Raw genomic sequence first — 19,834 nt, 5'->3', positions numbered from 1 at the left:
GAGTAAGTCAGAAGTCAAACGTGAAAATCGTGAATTATGTAAAGCAAAAAACGTGATCAATAGGTTAAAGCGAAATTAAAAACATAGCAGGACGAATCCTGACGTACAATTCAAAGAATTTTCACTGGCTACACAAACACTAGACCTAGAAAGGGCTATGAGTGAATGGGAAAAACAGAAAATTAAAGTAAAAACGCCGTATGTGAGAAAATCACCAGCGAGAAACAAATTTGGTTCAAACAAAAAACTGGGCCTAAATTAAACTATGAATGGATTGGGAAAACCCACTTAGAAAACAATCCAATCCGAAAAGTCAAAAAACAGTAAAGATTAAATTGAAAGTGCCGCATGTGAACAAAAAACCAATTTTCCAAACACGGCAAACCCAACTTTAGTTGAAACACCGTTTTCCCACTATACTTGAAAAGTAGAGCGAAAGAGTTTTACGCCGGAACACCACTCGCTTTTTCGCTCCACTTCCTGTTTCGGCGTGATCAAAATAACTACTCCGATTTGACTTCAAAAATCATGAAAATGTGTAAACAGATCTTTATGATAAAGCCAGCGCCCCAATACAATTCAAACTCTATAATTAAAGAGCCTAAATAATAGCCGTTTGAGAGGCTAACGTCGACAATTCAAAACAGTAAAAATCGAAGTGAAATTGCCACATGTGAACAAAACCACTAGCGAGAAAGCGAACTTTTGTTCAAACACAGTTTTCTCGCTCTACTTTAGAATTGAGTGATATTCCACGCCACAAAACCACTCGCTTCTTCGCTCCACTTCCTATTTCGGTGTGACAAAAATCACTACTCGAATTTGACTTCGAAAATCAGGACGATAGCCGGCAGATTGCCAGACAATAGCCGCCGTTGATCCGCTTAACGCACAATGGGATTGAAACAGTAAGATATCAGACAGAAATTAACAGAACTTATCTAAATGTCACAATTTTTTATTTAATAAGCAATTTCTGCATATTCGGTTAGACTCTAAAATTACACGTAATTCAGCTTCTAAACTGAAAGCTATCAAGCATAATACTGATGTCAGCCAGCAACCGCTTGAATAAACTAATGCAAAATGATTTAATGACCGGGCTTTATATGTTTAGCCTCCTTCTTTTGATATTTTAATTTTGCTCTTTTGACTTTGACTGTATCCACTACATAGCGTAATTCAATGCCTGAAAGACTTTAAAACTCATTCAGTTGAAACAGTGAGCGAGGTGAGTGAGAAGTCAAACGTGAAAATCGTGACTTATGTAAAACGAAAAACGTGATCAGAAGGTAACGCGAATTAAAAAAAACATAGGACAAGTCCTGACGTACAGTTGAAATAATTTTCAATGAATAAACAAAAACTAGACCTAGAACAGACTATGAGTAAATTGGAAAAACCATATCGAAATCAGAAAATTTTGAAAACTGAAAATCTTGTTCGTAGTGAGACAACACAGGGGCTAGTATCAATAACAATAAGCATAAGAGATGGTAACTAGGAACAAAGTTCGAGTAACTGGCATCTTAAATTGGTCTTTATGGGTTTATCTCGCTTCTATATCGTTTTTCTGATATCGTTTTTTGATACTGACTCTCTTCACCTTGTATTGCTTTGCTGAGTAACTGCTGTCTAAAAAAATTTGTAGCCGAATGAGAGAAGAGTAAAACTAGCCCAGAATGAAACTAGCCAAGTCAAAAAGATTTCATGCAAAATGTTGAACAAGCTGTGAAATAAGGTAAAGCAAACTTTTATTCGATGAAAAAAAATTAGGAGCGCTAAAAAGCCGGCTGAGAAGCTGAGGCAGCTGTTAATTATATAAACAAAACAAACTCAGAATTATAATCAACTCAACCGAGAGGCAGCCAAAGAAGATAGAACAACTAATGTGAAGCATAGAACTCCAAATTCAACAAAGATTTGAAGACCGAAAAAACTTAAAAACATAAAAAAGCGTCCAATATGGCAAATGTTGAAAAATAGCTCAAAATCTAATACAGTCCGCAAATTGCCGGAAAAAAGCAGCCGTTGACCCACTTGACGCACATTGGGACTGAAAATGAGGAAAAAAGAGAAAGAAATTGACAGAGTTTTTCTAAGTGCCATTTTTCTAAATGCTGCGCAAATTCTGCAAATTTGCTTAGATTCTAAAATAACACTTAATTCAGCTTCCAAAACGATTCTAAACCTAAAACACTGACTTAATGACCAGGCTTTATATTTTTATCCTCTTTTTTTGATTTTTTTTGATGAAAAATCACTACTCTGACTTCAAATCAAAGTTTGACTTCAAAAATCAACACCATAGCCGGCAAATTGCCGGATAATAGCCACCGTTGATCCGCTTAACGCACAATGGGACTGAATCAGAAAAAAATGAGATATAAATTAACAGAACTTTTCTAAGTGTCACAACTTTTATTTGATAAGCGATTTCTGCATATTCGGTCAGACTCTAAAATTACAAGTAATTCAGCTTCTAAACTGAAAGCTATGAAGCATAATACTGATGTCAGCCAGCAATCGCTTGAATAAACTAATGCACAATGAATTAATTACCGGGCTTTATATGTTTAGCCTCTTTCTTTTGATCTTTTAATTTTGCTCTTTTGACTTTGACTGTAATCACTACATTCACACAAGAATTTTCAATTAATAAACAAAAACTAGACCTAGAACGTACTATGAGTGAATGGGAAAAATCATTTCCAAAAAAAACCAGAAAAAACTTTTAAAATTGAAAATCAAAGTCAAAATGCCGCATGTGAAGAAAAACCACAAGCTAGAAAAAAAATTTGGTTCAAACAAAAAACTAGGCCTAGAATGAACTACGAACGGATTGAGAAAACCATTCAGAAAAAAGAACCAATCCAAGAAACCGAAAACAATAAAAATCAAAGTGAAATTGCCGCAAGTGAACAAAAAACCGATTTCTTCGAACACCGCAAAGCAAATTTTTGTTTGAACACCGTTTTCTCACTCTACTTAGAGCAACGTTTTCTACTCTAAATTAGAGCAAAAAAGTTTCACGCCGCAAAGCCACTCGATTTTCTGCTCAACTTCCTGTTTCGGCTAGACAAAAATCACTACTCCAATTTGACTTCGAAAATCATGAAACTGGGTGAACAGATCTTAAAAAAGACAGCGCCCCAATACAATTCAAACTTTTTGAATTGTAAAAGGGAGAGCTCCTCAATAATAGTCGTTGAGGCTGACGGCGGTTATTAAAAAAGACGTTAATAAAGATAGCGCCCCAATAATTAAAATTCTATGAATTGTAAAAAGCAGAGAAATTGTAAACATTTAAGAAATAAAAAAAAACGATAAAAAACATTGTGAAATTGCCGCAAGTGAACAAAAAACCGATTTGTTCAAACACCGCAAAAGCAAATTTTTCTTCGAACACCGTTTTCTCACTACTTCAAAATTAGAGCGAAAAAATTTCACGCCGCAAAGCCACACGATTTTCCGCTCCACTTCCTGTTTCTGCGTGACCAAAATCCCTACTCCAATCTGCCTTCGAAAATCATGAATATGTGTCAACAGATCTTAAGACAATACAATACAATTAAATTCTATGATTTGTAAAAAACAGAAAGCCTACAAAATAGCAGTTTACAGGCTAACGGCGGCTATTAATAAACTTCAAACAGTTGGAAAGCGAACGAGGTGAGTAAGAAGTCAAGCATCTGAGCGTCGTTCAGAGACATAAACGAAAAGAAAAGCAAATTAAAAAACAGGTTCGACCGAATCATAATTGAAAAAACATTCGTTCACAAGCAGAAACATACCCCGCAAATTGCCGCAAAACAGCCGCCGTTGATTCCCATTACCACGATTTGGATTGAAAAAGCAAAATGCAAAAAAATGAAATTTTGTAGTTGAATATACTCCTGTTTCATAGTGAGACAAAACAGGAGATAGTATCAAAACCAATAGGCATTAGAGACGGTAACTAAGACTTATAAGAATCAAGTTCGTGTAACGGGCATCTAAAACTCAGCTCTATGCGCATATCCCGTTTCCATTTCTTGATTTCGTTTTTTGATACTGACTAGGTTCATTTTGAACTGCTTTGCTGAACAACTGTTGTCTAAAAACACTTATCAGAATGAGAAGAGTGCAACTAGCCCAGAGAAGTCAAAAAGATTTCACGCTAAGTGTTAAACAAGCTGTCAACAAAGGTGAAGCAAAAAATTTTTATTCGACGAAGTAAAAATTATATAACAGGACAAGCCCTGAAATACAATTCAAAGAATTTTCATTGACTAAACAAAAAACTAGACCTAGATCGGACTATGAGTGTATTGGCAAAACCATTAAAAAATGCAGGACAAAAAGAACAAAAAAAAGCAATGTAAAAATGCCGCATGTGAAAAACAAACCACTAGCGGGAAATGACAATCAGGTTCAGACAAACTAGGCCAAGAATTAACTATGAATAAAATGGGAAAACACATTTAGAAACAAATCCAATCCAAAAAAACACCCCGACCCTAAAATTACACGTAACTCAGCTTCTAAACTGAAAGCTATCAAGTATATTATTGATGTCAGCCAGCAATCGCTTGAATAAACTAATGCACCATGACTTAATGACCGGGCTTTATATGTTTAGCCTCCTTCTTTTGATCTTTTATTTTTGCTCTTTTGACTTTGACTGTACTCACTACATAGCGTCATTCAATGCGTGAAAGACTTTAAAACCCATTCAGTTGAAACAGTGAGTGAGGTGAGTCAGAAATCTAACGTGAAAATCGTGACTTATGTAAAACGAAAAACGTGATCAGAAGATAACGCGAAGTAAAAAAACATAGGAGAAGCCCTGACGTACAGTTCCAAGAATTTTCAATTAATAAACAAAAACTAGACCTAGAACGGACTATGAGTAAATTGGAAAAACCATTTCCAATAAAAAATCAGAAAAATTTTTTTAAAACTGAAAATCTATATCAAGATGCCGCATGTGAAGAAAAAACCACTAACTGGAAAAAAATTTGGTTTAAAAAAAAAAAACTAGGTCTAGAATGAACAATGAATGGACATATACGACGCCATTGCGGCACAGACGAATAATTCCCCTAGCAGTTCTTGAGATGAGTTCTGCCCGGTTTGTGAAGAATATAAACGACTATCGCAAATACAACACTTTGCTGACCAGTTACTTCAAGAATCAAATCTGGAAATAAATATAGTAAACTCTTCAAATGTTTGGAAATACGATTACTGATAGCTAACATGATTCAAAACTAATACCCATCTGAACAGAAACTCAAAGTGACAAAAAAGCTGAAAAACAAACATTTGGGGGTCAAAAACTACCGAAAACGACCTTATTACCTTGAAATTACGCCCTCACAGCAGGTCCAACAATCGAAGCCCTTGACGGACTACCAAAGCCAGCTTAGGGCCTCTAATGGAGCTTGATGGGCACTGGACGATACCTGGGTCGCGTTTTCAAAGCTTTGAGTGACGAAAAAATGTGTGAAAGCATCAAGGAAAAATAAAGAGCACCAAAACATTCAACATTATAAAAAATAGGAGCGCCATGAAAGCCGGCTGAGGAGAGAAGGGCTGCTATAGTTCATCAACTTAATATTGAAAAATTTAGACTAAATTTAGCAAAATCTTACTTTAATCAGCTGAAATTAATCAAAAATTAAAAAGGCAGGCTATGCGAAAAAAAACTGACAACCTAAGCAGAGTGAACGAAAATCAATTTTCCTTCGCAATAAAACCAGACAACTTGTAATTCAAGATTTCTCGTCTGGATGATGAAAGCTCATGTCATTCGCAGTATATTAGTTAGGTTGATGACGCAGTTTACATGCGAGTTTTTCCACAATTGATCAATATCTGCAGATTTTATCGAAATGACTAATTAAGCAAGAAAATAGCCAGATTTTTGAGCAAGGTATGCATTCCGAGACCATCCAAATTCTCTGGAGCTCAAGGTTTAGAGCAGTTGTTTCGACATAAACCGCGCCCTCAAAGCACTCAAAAATGTTGATATTTATTGCGAAATACCAAGAAGGACTAAAGGGTGAAAAAATTGCTGCTGGACTTAAGGTTGTAAAACATACTTAAAGTGTAGCAAATGATGTTGGACTTTAAGGGCGCAACAAACATACAAATTCATTCAAACAAATTACGAAAACGATTGCATAAATCGAAACTAACAAACAAACATTGAAAAAAACAGCAAAATGGATAAGAAAAACTAATACGAACCAAAAAATTGCTGAAAAAACAAGCATATGAAACTTTTCCTGTATAACTCATAATTATAGTATAAAAATTTATTGAGGTTAAAACAATTACAACAAAAAAATAACAACAATTAGAACACTCGTTTTACAAATCTTCAAAAAAATGCTTACCCATAAACATACGCGGCAGACTGCCAGCTCATCTCCGCCTTTTATTACCGTAAACCCCCAATGTGAATTAAAGAACGAAAAAAAACAATTGTACAAAAAACCTTTTTAAAGATAGTACTTTGATTGGATTTCGTAGTTACAATACTCCTGCTTCTTAATGAGAGGACACAGGGAGTGGTATTCATACCAATAAATATTAGACCCGGTAACTAAGACTAATAAGAACAATGTCCAAATACCGGGCATCTAAAAATGGGCTGCAAGGATTTATCGAGTTTTTTTTCGAATTCAAGATTCGATACAGAATCTTTTCTGCTGAGCATCTGCTTTTTCCAAGCACTTAGAGTTGAATCAAAAACGAGTGACATTAGCCCAGAGAAGAAAAGATTTCACGCAAAATTTAATCTATCTAGTACTCCATCCAGACAAAAAGTTACATATTGCAAAAGTGAAAAAAATTGCGAACAAAAAAACCAAAAATGTTCAGCTTCAGAACTCGATAAATCCTCCAAAAACCAAAGTTCGAAAATCATTCTAATTAAACTATCCGATACTCGCCAGGCTTTCTAGTGGTAAAACCCACGTCTCTACATAAAAAAAGAGGAGCATGGAGTTCCTTCCACCAACCTAAGTCGAGTCAGAGAAAACACCGGGCTGTCTCTATAGCTACTGATTTTGCTCCTTTGAACGGCTCTGAACTTATCCAATAAAGAGCATGACTTTGTTAAATAGAACATAGCCGTAAAATTAACGGAAAAAGCTGCCGCTGACGCACTTGACGAACATCGTGATTGACAGAGGAAAAAAAAGAAATTGACAGGATTTTTTCCAAGCTGCCACGTATGTACTAAGTTGATGGGCAATTTCAGTTCGATTCTATTTCTAAACCTAAGTCAGTTAGTAAAGCGAGACTACTAAGCTCAATACTGCTGTCAGCTAGCAATCCCTCTAACGAACATTGATAGCCTAATGCACTACGACTTAATGACCAGGCTTTATCGGTTTTTCCCTTTATTGATTTTGCTCCTTTGATAATGATCGCGCAAAAAAACCTGCCAAAAAATGTTTTTTGTACACAATTTAAAAGTGCGATCTATTTTGATGTCATTTTGGAGCTGAACGTAATCTTGTTCGTAGTGAGACAACACAGGGGCTAGTATCAATACCAATAAGCATAAGAGATGGTAACTAAGAACAAAGTTCGAGCAACTGGCATCTTAAATTAGTCTTTATGGGTTTATCTCGCTTCTATTTCGTTTTTCTGATATCGTTTTTTGATACTGACTCTGTTCACTTTGTATTGCTTTGCTAAGTAACTGCTGTCTAAAAAAATTTGTAGCCGAATGAGAGAAGAGTAAAACTAGCCCAGAATGAAACTAGCCAAGTCAAAAAGATTTCATGCAAAATGTTGAACAAGCTGTGAAATAAGGTAAAGCAAATTTTTATTCGACGAAAAAAAATTAGGAGCGCTAAATAGCCGGCTGAGAAGCTGAGGCAACTGTTAATTATATAAACAAAACAAACTCAGAATTATAATCAACTCAACCGAGAGGCAGCCAAAGAAGATAGAAAAACTAATTTGAAGCATAGAACTCCAAATTCAACAAAGATTTGAAGACCGAAAAAACTTAAAAACAAAAAAGCGTCCAATATGGCAAAAGTTAAAAAATAGCTCAAAATCTAATACAGCCCACAAATTGCCGGAAAAAAGCAGCCGTTGACCCACTTGACGCACATTGGGAATGAAAATGAGGAAAAAAGAGACAGAAATTGACAGAGTTTTTCTAAGTGCCATTTTTTTAAATGGTGCGCAAATTCTGCAAATTTGCTTAGATTCTAAAATAACACTTAATTCAGCTTCCAAAACGATTCTAAACCTAAAACACTGACTTAATGACCAGGCTTTATATTTTTATCCTCTTTCTTTTGATCTTTCAAATTTGCTCTTTTGACTTTGACTGTATTCACTACATAGCGTAATTCAATGCGTGAAAGCCTTTAAAACCCATTCAGTTGAAACAGTGATTGGAGTAAGTCAGAAGTCAAACGTGAAAATCGTGAATTATGTAAAGCAAAAAACGTGATCAATAGGTAAAGCGAAATTAAAAACATAGCAGGACGAATCCTGACGTACAATTCAAAGAATTTTCACTGGCTACACAAACACTAGACCTAGAAAGGGCTATGAGTGAATTGGAAAAACAGAAAATCAAAGTAAAAACGCCGTATGTGAGAAAAAAACCAGCGAGAAACAAATTTGGTTCAAACAAAAAACTGGGCCTAAATTAAACTATGAATGGATTGGGAAAACCACTTAGAAAACAATCCAATCCGAAAAGTCAAAAAACAGTAAAGATTAAAGTGAAAGTGCCACATGTGAACAAAAAACCAATTTTTCAAACACGGCAAACCCAACTTTAGTTGAAACACCATTTTCCCACTATACTTGAAAAGTAGAGCGAAAGAGTTTCACGCCGGAACACCACTCGCTTTTTCGCTCCACTTCCTGTTTCGGCGTGATCAAAATAACTACTCCCATTTGACTTCAAAAATCATGAAAATGTGAAAACAGATCTTTATGATAAAGCCAGCGCCCCAATACAATTCAAACTCTTTAATTAAAGAGCCTAAATAATAGCCGTTTAAGAGGCTAACGCCGACAATTCAAAACAGTAAAAATCAAAGTGAAATTGCCGCATGTGAACAAAACCACTAGCGAGAAAGCGAACTTTTGTTCAAACACAGTTTCCTCGCTCTACTTTAGAATTGAGTGAAAACTCCACGCCACAAAACCACTCGCTTCTTCGCTCCACTTCCTATTTCGGTGAGACAAAAATCACTACTCGAAATTGACTTCGAAAATCAGGACGGTAGCCGGCAGATTGCCGGACAATAGCCGCCGTTGATCCGCTTAACGCACAATGGGATCGAAACAGTAAGATATCAGACAGAAATTTACAGAACTTATCTAAATGTCACAATTTTTTATTTAATAAGCAATTTCTGCATATTCGGTTAGACTCTAAAATTACACGTAATTCAGCTTCTAAACTGAAAGCTATCAAGCATAATACTGATGTCAGCCAGCAACCGCTTGAATAAACTAATGCAAAATGATTTAATGACCGGGCTTTATATGTTTAGCCTCCTTCTTTTGATATTTTAATTTTGCTCTTTTGACTTTGACTGTATCCACTACATAGCGTAATTCAATGCGTGAAAGACTTTAAAACTCATTCAGTTGAAACAGTGAGCGAGGTGAGTGAGAAGTCAAACGTGAAAATCGTGACTTATGTAAAACGAAAAACGTGATCAGAAGGTAACGCGAATTAAAAAAAACATAGGACAAGTCCTGACGTACAGTTGAAATAGTTTTCAATGAATAAACAAAAACTAGACCTAGAACAGACTATGAGTAAATTGGAAAAACCATTTCGAAATCAGAAAATTTTGAAAACTGAAAATCTTGTTTGTAGTGAGACAACACAGGGGCTAGTATCAATAACAATAAGCATAAGAGATGGTAACTAGGAACAAAGTTCGAGTAACTGGCATCTTAAATTGGTCTTTATGGGTTTATCTCGCTTCTATATCGTTTTTCTGATATCGTTTTTTGATACTGACTCTCTTCACCTTGTATTGCTTTGCTGAGTAACTGCTGTCTAAAAAAATTTGCAGCCGAATGAGAGAAGAGTAAAACTAGCCCAGAGTGAAACTAGCCAAGTCAAAAAGATTTCATGCAAAATGTTGAACAAGCTGTGAAATAAGGTAAAGCAAACTTTTATTCGACGAAAAAAATTAGGAGCGCTAAAAAGCCGGCTGAGAAGCTGAGGCAGCTGTTAATTATATAAACAAAACAAACTCAGAATTATAATCAACTCAACCGAGAGGCAGCCAAAGAAGATAGAACAACTAATTTGAAGCATAGAACTCCAAACTCAACAAAGATTTGAAGACCGAAAAAACTTAACATAAAAAGCGTCTAATATGGCAAATGTTGAAAAATAGCTCAAAATCTAATACAGTCCGCAAATTGCCGGAAAGAAGCAGCCGTTGGCCCACTTGACGCACATTGGGACAGAAACTGAAGCAAAAAGGAGAAAGAAATTGACAGAGCTTTTCTAAGTGCAAAACTTTTTTTTAAATGTTGTGGAAATACTGCAAATTTGTTTAGATTCTAAAATAACACTTAATTCACTTGCTAAAACGATTCTAAACCTAATGCACTATGACTTAATGACCTGGCTTTATACGTTTAGCCTTTCTTTTGATCTTTTAAAATGGCTCTTTTGACTTTGACTGTATTCACTTTATAGCGCAATTCAATGCGTGAAAGACTTTAAAACCCATTCAGTTGAAACAGAGTAAATCAGAAGTCAAACGTGAAAATCGTGCCTTATGTAAAACGAAAAACGTGATCAAAAGGTAAAGCGAACTTAAAAACATTTACAAATTGTTACTGGCTACACAAGAACTAGACCTAGAAAGGGCTATGAGGGAATGAAAAACCATTTCCAGAAAGAAATCAGATCAAAAACAGAAAATCAGAGAAAAAACGCCGTATGTGAGAAAATCAACGAGAAAAAAATTTGGTTCAAACTAAAAACTGGGCCTAAATTGAACTATGAATGGATTGGGAAAACCACTTAGAAAACAATCCAATCCGAAAAATCAAAAAACAGTAAAAGTTAAAGTAAAAGTGCCGCATGTGAACACAACAAAAACGATTTTTCAAACACCGCAAACCCAACTTTAGTTCAAACACCGTTTTCTCAAAAAGTTTCACGCCGGAAAACCACTTGCTTCTTCGCTCCAATTCCTGTTTCGGTGTGACAAAAATCACTACTTGAGTTTGACTTCAAAAATCAACACCATAGCCGTCAAATTGCCGGACAATAGCCACCGTTGATCCGCTTAACGCACAATGGGATTGAATCAGAAAAAAATGAGATTTAAATTAACAGAACTTTTCTAAGTGTCACATCTTTTATTTGATAAGCGATTTCTGCATATTCGGTAAGACTCTAAAATTACAAGTAATTCAGCTTCTAAACTGAAAGCTATGAAGCATAATACTGATGTCAGCCAGCAATCGCTTGAATAAACTAATGCACAATGAATTAATTACCGGGCTTTATATGTTTAGCCTCTTTCTTTCGATCTTTTAATTTTGCTCTTTTGACTTTGACTGTAATCACTACATTCACACAAGAATTTTCAATTAATAAACAAAAACTAGACCTAGAACGTACTATGAGTGAATGGGAAAAACCATTTCCAAAAAAAACCAGAAAAAAACTTTTAAAAATTGAAAATCAAAGTCAAAATGCCGCATGTGAAGAAAAACCACAAGCTAGAACAAAAATTTGGTTCAAACAAAAAACTAGGCCTAGAATGAACTACGAACGGATTGATAAAACCATTCAGAAAAAAGAACCAATCCAAGAAACCGAAAACAATAAAAATCAAAGTGAAATTGCCGCAAGTGAACAAAAAACCAATTTCTTCGAACACCGCAAAGCAAATTTTTGTTTGAACACCGTTTTCTCACTCTACTTAGAGCAACGTTTTCTACTCTAAATTAGAGCGAAAAATTTTCACGCCGCAAAGCCACACGATTTTCCGCTCCACTTCCTGTTTCTGCGTGACCAAAATCCCTACTCCAATCTGCCTTCGAAAATCATGAATATGTGTCAACAGATCTTAAGACAATACAATACAATTAAATTCTATGATTTGTAAAAAACAGAAAGCCTACAAAATAGCAGTTTACAGGCTAACGGCGGCTATTAATAAACTTCAAACAGTTGGAAAGCGAACGAGGTGAGTAAGAAGTCAAGCATCTGAGCGTCGTTCAGAGACATGAACGGAAAAGCAAATTAAAAAACAGGTTCGACCGAATCATAATTGAAAAAACATTCCTTCACAAGCAGAAACATACCCCGCAAATTGCCGCAAAACAGCCGCCGTTGATTCCCATTGCCACGATTTGGATTGAAAAGGCAAAATTCAAAAAAATGAAATTTTGTAGTTGAATATACTCCTGTTTCATAGTGAGACAAAACAGGAGATAGTATCAATACCAATAGGCATTAGAGACAGTAACTAAGACTTATAAGAATCAAGTTCGTGTAACGGGCATCTAAAACTCAGCTCTATGCGCATATCCCGTTTCCATTTCTGATTTCGTTTTTTGATACTGACTAGGTTCATTTTGAACTGCTTTGCTGAACAACTGTTGTCTAAAAACACTTATCAGAATGAGAAGAGTGCAACTAGCCCAGAGAAGTCAAAAAGATTTCACGCTAAGTGTTAAACAAGCTGTCAACAAAGGTAAAGCAAAAAATTTTTATTCGACGAAGTAAAAATTATATAACAGGACAAGCCCTGAAATACAATTCAAAGAATTTTCATTGACTAAACAAAAAACTAGACCTAGATCGGACTATGAGTGTATTGGCAAAACCATTAAAAAAATGCAGGACAAAAAGAACAAAAAAACAATGTAAAAATGCCGCATGTGAAAAACAAACCACTAGCGGGAAATGACAATCAGGTTCAGACAAACTAGGCCAAGAATTAACTATGAATAAAATGGGAAAACCCATTTAGAAACAAATCCAATCCAAAAAAACACCCAGACTCTAAAATTACACGTAACTCAGCTTCTAAACTGAAAGCTATCAATTATATTATTGATGTCAGCCAGCAATCGCTTGAATAAACTAATGCACCATGACTTAATGACCGGGCTTTATATGTTTAGCCTCCTTCTTTTGATCTTTTATTTTTGCTCTTTTGACTTTGACTGTATTCACTACATAGCGTCATTCAATGCGTGAAAGACTTTAAAACCCATTCAGTTGAAACGGTGAGTGAGGTGAGTCAGAAGTCTAACGTGAAAATCGTGACTTATGTAAAACGAAAAACGTGATCAGAAGATAACGCGAAGTAAAAAAACATAGGAGAAGCCCTGACGTACAGTTCCAAGAATTTTCAATTAATAAACAAAAACTAGACCTAGAACGGACTATGAGTAAATTGGAAAAACCATTTCCAAAAAAAATCAGAAAAATTTTTTTTAAAACTGAAATCTATATCAAGATGCCGCATGTGAAGAAAAAACCACTAACTGGAAAAAAATTTGGTTTTTAAAAAAAACTAGGTCTAGAATGAACAATGAATGGATTGAGAAAACCATTCAGAAAAAAACCGATCCAAAAAACCAATAAATCGAAAAAACAATAAAAATGAAATTGCCGCAAGTGAACAAAAAACCGACTTTTTCAAACACAGCAAAACAAATTTTGTTCGAACACCGTTTTCTCACTCTATTTTAAAATTGGGTGAAAACATTTCACGCCGCATAACCACTCGCTTCGCTCCGCTTCCTGTTTCGGTGTGAAAAAATCACTACTCAAATTTTGACTTCAAAAATCAGGACCATAGCCGGCAGATTTCCGGAAAATAGCGGCCGTTGATCCGCTTAACGCACAATGGGATTGAAACAGTAAAAGATGAGACAGAAATTAACAGAACTTATCTAAGTGTCACAATTTTTTATTTGATAAGCGATTTCTGCATATTCGGCCAGACACTAAAATTACGCTTAACTCAGCTTCTAAACTGAAAGCTATCAAGCATAATACTGATGTCAGCCAGCAATCGCTTGAATAAACTAATGCACCATGACTTAATGACTGGGCTTTATATATTTAGCCTCGTTCTTTTGATCTTTTGATTTTGCTGTTTTGACTTTGACTGTATTCACTACATAGCGTAGTGTGAAAATCGTGACTGATGTAAAACATGATCAGAAGGTAACGCGAATTAAAAAACATAGGACAAGTCCTGACGTACAATGGAAAAACCATTTCCAAAAAAACAAAAAAAAATGAAAACTAAAAATCAATGTCAAAATGCCGCCTGTGAAGAAAAACCACAAACTAGAAAAAACTTGGTTCAAACAAAAAAACTAGGTCTGAAACTTGGTTCAAACAAAAAAACGAAGGTAAAGCAAAAAAACCATTTCTAAAAAAGATCAGTTAAAAAAAACAGAAAATCGATGTCAAAATGCCGCACGTGAACAAAAATTCACTAACGAGAAATGGAAATTTGGTTCAAAAAATTTTGGCCTAGAATTAGCTATGAAAGGATTGGGAAAACCATTTAGAAACAATTCCAATCCAAAAAATCGAAAAAAACAGTAAAATCAAAGTGAAATGCCGCATGTGAACAAAAAACCACTTGCGAGAAAGCGAATTTTTGTTCAAAAACCGTTTTCTAACTCTAGTTTAAAACTAGAGCGGACTAATTTCACACCGCAAACCCACTCGCTTTTGAAAAAAAAATCGAGTGAGAAAAAAATCGAGTGAGAAAAAATCGAGTGAGAAAATCGAGTGAGAAAATCGAGTGAGAAAATGTTCCAGTTCTATCCTCAGATTGTTAAAAAAAAGAATTAATTTTCTCAAACAGAGCATTAATCGCATTTTTGTGCATGCTCCGTGAAAATTTCAAGTATAAAAGAGCAATAGAAAAAGAGGTTCTTATAGTAAGAAGCTCATACTATCATTTGAATATATTTTAAATTATATATATTAACAAAACACAGTTCATTTGGCATCCACTTCGTAGTTTTTGACCAGAAACGACTTGGAGAGACTCTTAAACATCTTGAACATTGGGTGAGTGGCACTAACGGTCAGCGAGAGACTCTGAAACAACAAGCAACCTTGAAAACAAAAGACTGACTGACTGAGGAAGGTATCATCACGTGTACTGATGAAGGCTTGAACGTTGGGGTATTGGGGGGACTGTACTGTTACTTTGTGGTCGTTATTTTAATATTCAAAAAATTGTTGAAGTAATGTCTTTTGTTCTACGAATTATTCTTTTCAAGGATTTGTTGTAGAAGTACCTCCGGAGCAGGGCCAACAGCTTTTATAAGAATTCTAGATGAAGAGATTTAAACCTAAGACTGAATTTGTCTGACTGCTGATCTTTAGCTTGACAAAATTGGTTGTGTACTTCAGCTTACTAATTTTCAAGACCCAGTGGCCGTATTTACATTTGAGTAAGCATAAAACAAATACATCGAGATTAACTCAAGGTAAATAAAGGTGGTGACACGTGCCGGAGAAATAAAGTTGACATAGAAAGGTGTACAATGTAAATATAAATACCGGTTATCACTAACACAAATTCCTTTTCTAGGAGTAGATCAAATACACAAAAGATAATTAGGAGTTTTTTAGCATATATACTTGAAACATATATACTTGAAATACTTGAGTTTACGGGATATTAATTAAAAAATATATACATTTTCTCCTCTGAATAAGGCCGCAGAATCAAGTCTGTATATGGCGTTGGAAATACAGTGTTAAATAAAAGGACAATAGAAAATAAAAGATGAAAATTATTCATTATCATATGAAGCGTACTTTAGGACGTTAGAGACGTTTTACAACATGATTCAACGCATCAGCAGTTTCGATTAAACGCACAAGTAATACCCTAAAGGCTGACAGGGAGGTGATTGAGAGAGGGGTCCAAACTATCAAAAACTGCCCTTTACACCATGATTTTGTCTTCTTAGCAGCTTCGGTTAATTGAACGATTGAGAGACAATAGGAGCTCTGAGAAAACTGCTTAGCGACTTAATGCCCTATGGGCTTTGCTTCTTTATCCCGTTTTTTGAGATATTTTGAGACATAGCACTTTAACTTCATGCCTGACAATAGTTTAACAAAAATCAAAAAGAAACAAATTCGTGACAGTTGTTCTGATACCGTTGCTAAATTTTTAAAAAATTTTTCAACCAATCATTACCTCACAAAAAAACCGAAGACAATTGTTTGTCATAATTAACTTTACATAACTAACTCAAAACTAAAACTACATAACGGAGTTCTGCTTAATAACTCGAGAGTTCCTTTTCAACATCAGAAACCTGTCCTTTTTAATCCTCTTCACTGAGATTTCAATAAATACTGTGAGCTGTGTATTTCGAAAACTACTGAAGCCACAAACGAAACCGACTAACGCCTGGAGAACTGCTTTCAAACGACCGACAAGCGGTTGGCTTCGGTAGTAGACAGCTGGGGCTTAGGGATGCCAGCATCAGGAGGGAGCGGAGTGGGGAGCGTTGAAGTCAAGCGATGGGAGGGGGTGAATTGAGAGGGCTGAACGAGATGGGTGTTCAAATCGCCAGTTGGAGCAGGGTTGAACGTTGGAGCAGGGGTGGGGTTTCGGTTGCAGGGAAGGGTGAGGGTGGAGACTGAGGGGTCTCAAACTTTTAAGAATTAGAGCCGCCCTTCACACCATTAAATTCTCAAAACAGTTTTAGTGAATCGTATACTGCCAGTAAAGCGTGGGGCACTAATATAATTGCTATGAACTTTGAGCAATTAATAACTGAACCTCTACTTGGGTTTGATCGTTTTACTCTTTCCAATTACTCGCCCTCTAGGCAACCATGTTATTGAAAAACAGCAATTTAGGGACATTCAAATTCTCTGCAGCTCATGGTTTAGAGTAGTTGATTCGATAGATAACTCGCCGTGAAAGCACTCAAATATGTTGATAACTGGAAACTTGATAAATTTAATGCTATAAACAAAAAAGAATTAAGGGTTTAAAATTGATGTTGGACTTAAGGGTGTAAAAAACACAATAAATTCTTAAAAAAAACAAATGACGAAAAGATTGAGAAAACCACAAGTTACAAACAAAAAAGTGAAAAAAAACATAGCTGGCAGATTGCCAGAAAATAGCCGCAATAGATTCGTAGATCGGCAGTCTTAAAAAAACAGTAAAAAGACAGACCAAAAAAATTCGTCTTTTCATTGAAGGCTGATCTGTTAAATTTTGATTAAAAATCTGTATAAGTTATTGCTGCCTCTATTAGCTGATCTCAAATAACCTTCATTTAGAGTGACACACACCCATTTGACCTTATCTCTTTGAATCAAAGTAAATAAAAGTCAATTTCAAAGTGAGGAAGTCATTTTTGAGAGTGAGGTAAGTCAAGTGTGACCAAAAATTTAATCAGGCGCATGAACAAAAAAACTCGCTCCACTAAGAGCGAAAAATGACGTCACACATGCAATTCAGTTAAAATTGCATGAACGAATGAACAAAAAGTGGCTGTGACGTCATATGGTCGTAACAAAAATCATGACGACGAAATAAAAAAAACCAAGAGAAGGCCAATAATAGCCCCAGCTATCGCTGTGCGGCTATTAAACAGTACAATGGATAAAAGAAACAAAACGAACCGACAAATTGCTCAGAAAAAGCATATGAAACTTCTATATATACCTCGTAAATTAGTTGTATAAAATTTTATTGAGATTAAAATAATTAAGCCAAAAAATACACTCGGTTTAGCACCCTTCAAAAATATGCTTACTCTTAACATACCCGGCAGATTTTCAGCTCATAGCCGCCATTGATTCCCGTAAACCCCCAATGTGATTTAAAGAACCGAAAAAAGGATTGAACAAAAAACGTTTTTAAAGTGATTGGATTGTATTTCGATTAGATTTCGTAGTTAGAAATACCCCTGCTTCTTAACGAGAGGATACAGAGATTGGTGCTCATACCAATAAACATTAGACAAGGTAACTAAGACTAATAGGAGCAATGTCCAAATACCGGGCATCTAGAAATGAGCTTTATGGATTTATCACGTCTTATTTTCGAATTCATGATTCGATATACACTTTTTAGTCCCGATTCTTTGGCTGAGCATTTGCTAGTTAAACAGAATCTGCAACTTGATCAGAATACATACATCTGCCACTTGAACAGAATCAGAGAACAGTCAAAACTAAAATAAGTAAAAGGCGACAATCAGGTAAAGCAAAATCAGATTGTTCGAGGAAGTAAAAACATACCCGGCAGATTGCCGGAAAATAGTCGCCGTTGATTCCAATAAGCATGATTGGGATTGAAATAACAGAAGATATTGAAAAAAAAAGATTTTTGTACAAAAACATTTTTTTAAGTCCGATATGTTTTGATGGCATTTCGTAGTTGAACATACTTCTGTTTCTTAGAGAGAGGCTACAGGGGCTACTATCAATAACAATAAGCATTAGAGATGGTAAATAAGACTTATAGAAACGACGTTCAAATAGCGGGCATCTAAAATTGGGCTTTATGGGTTTATCCCGATTCTATTTCTGACATCTATTTTTGTACTAACTCTGTTCATTTTGAATTGCTTTGCTGAGCAACTGATGTTCAAAATCACTTTTCGCAGAATGAGAGAAGAGAGAAACTAGCCTAGAGAAGTCGAAAAGATTTCACGCAAAATGTTGAAAAGGCGGCAAAATGAGGTAAAGCGAAACATTTTTTTATTCGACGAAGTAAAAAAACATAGCAGGACAAGTCCTGACGTACAATTCAAAGAATTTTCATTGAATAAACAGAAAAACTAGACCTAAAATGGACTATGAGTGAATTGAAAAAACCATTTTAAAAAAAAATCAGATAAAAAAAAAGAAAAAACAAAAAATCAATGTTAAAATACCGCATGTGAACAAAAAACCACTAGCGAGAATTGAAAATTTAATTCAAACAAAAAACTAGGCTTAGAATGAGCTGTGAGTGGATTGGGAAAACCATTTAGAAAAAAATCCGATCCAAAAAATCGAAAAAACAGTAAAAATCAGAGTGAAATTGCCGCATGTGAACAAAAACCACTATCGAGAAACCGAATTTTTGTTCAAATACCATTTTCGCACTCTACTTTAAAATTAGAGCGAAAAAATTTCACGCCGCAAAACCACTCGCTTTTTCGCTCCATTTCCTGTTTCGGCGTGACCAAAATCACTACTCCAATTTGACTTCAAAAATCATGAAAATGTGTGAACAGATCTTAAAAAAAAAGACAGCGCCCCAATACAATTCAAATTCTTTGAATTGTAAAAAATAGGAGCGCTATAATAGCCGGCTGAGAAGATGAGGGCGGCTATTAAAAAAAACAATAGAACAAATCCAGAACAAAAATCCAAAGAAATGAAGGAAAATATAAACACTGCTTGACCTGAGCAGGAGACCAATTGAAAATCACGAACCAAATCGACAAAAACGGTTCAAAAAAGATAAACATAGCAATCAAAATCTTAGGTATTTTTGGGTTCAAAGTGATGACTGACCACCATGTTCTTCAATCAAACATAGGAATGCAAATACACAAACTTCCAAACTGCAATCGATTATGCTGTATATAACTGAGGGCAGATAGTGTCCAAAAAATTATTTAACCAAAATAGTTGATTGCAAATAATACTTAGAACGCGATAGATCTTCTTGGTTTTAAAGTCTCCAAAACAAAAATTATAAGGTCAAAATTTACGGATGAACAGAGCCGTGACCAAAACGACAAATTTTACCACCAAAAAACAGTCAGAATAAATTCCAAACATCATAGTAAAATTGGT

The 19,834-nt window shown here is 35.3% G+C and overlaps 2 protein-coding genes across 4 annotated transcripts in view; both read right to left on the bottom strand.

The window, feature by feature from the left end:
• LOC142349671 (geranylgeranyl transferase type-1 subunit beta-like) overlaps positions 1-19,834 on the bottom strand; it is a 274,458-nt gene that overhangs the window by 136,754 nt on the left and 117,870 nt on the right. The window lies entirely within an intron of this gene.
• The window catches only part of LOC142349205 (uncharacterized), a 69,937-nt gene continuing 65,014 nt past the window's right edge, over positions 14,912-19,834 (bottom strand). For all 3 annotated transcript variants that reach the window (XM_075400615.1, XM_075400616.1, XM_075400617.1), the window contains one exon: positions 14,912-15,097. In XM_075400615.1, the coding sequence (XP_075256730.1) occupies positions 14,996-15,097 (102 nt within the window). In that variant the 3' untranslated portion in view covers positions 14,912-14,995. The remainder of the gene's footprint in view (positions 15,098-19,834) is intronic.

This window comes from Convolutriloba macropyga, chromosome 11 (genome assembly GCF_964194025.1).
Source record: "Convolutriloba macropyga chromosome 11, txConMacr16.3, whole genome shotgun sequence".
NCBI classification, from domain to species: Eukaryota; Metazoa; Xenacoelomorpha; order Acoela; family Convolutidae; genus Convolutriloba; species Convolutriloba macropyga.
Note: the sequence above shows the minus strand (reverse complement) of the source record. Positions and strands in the feature narration are given on the sequence as shown.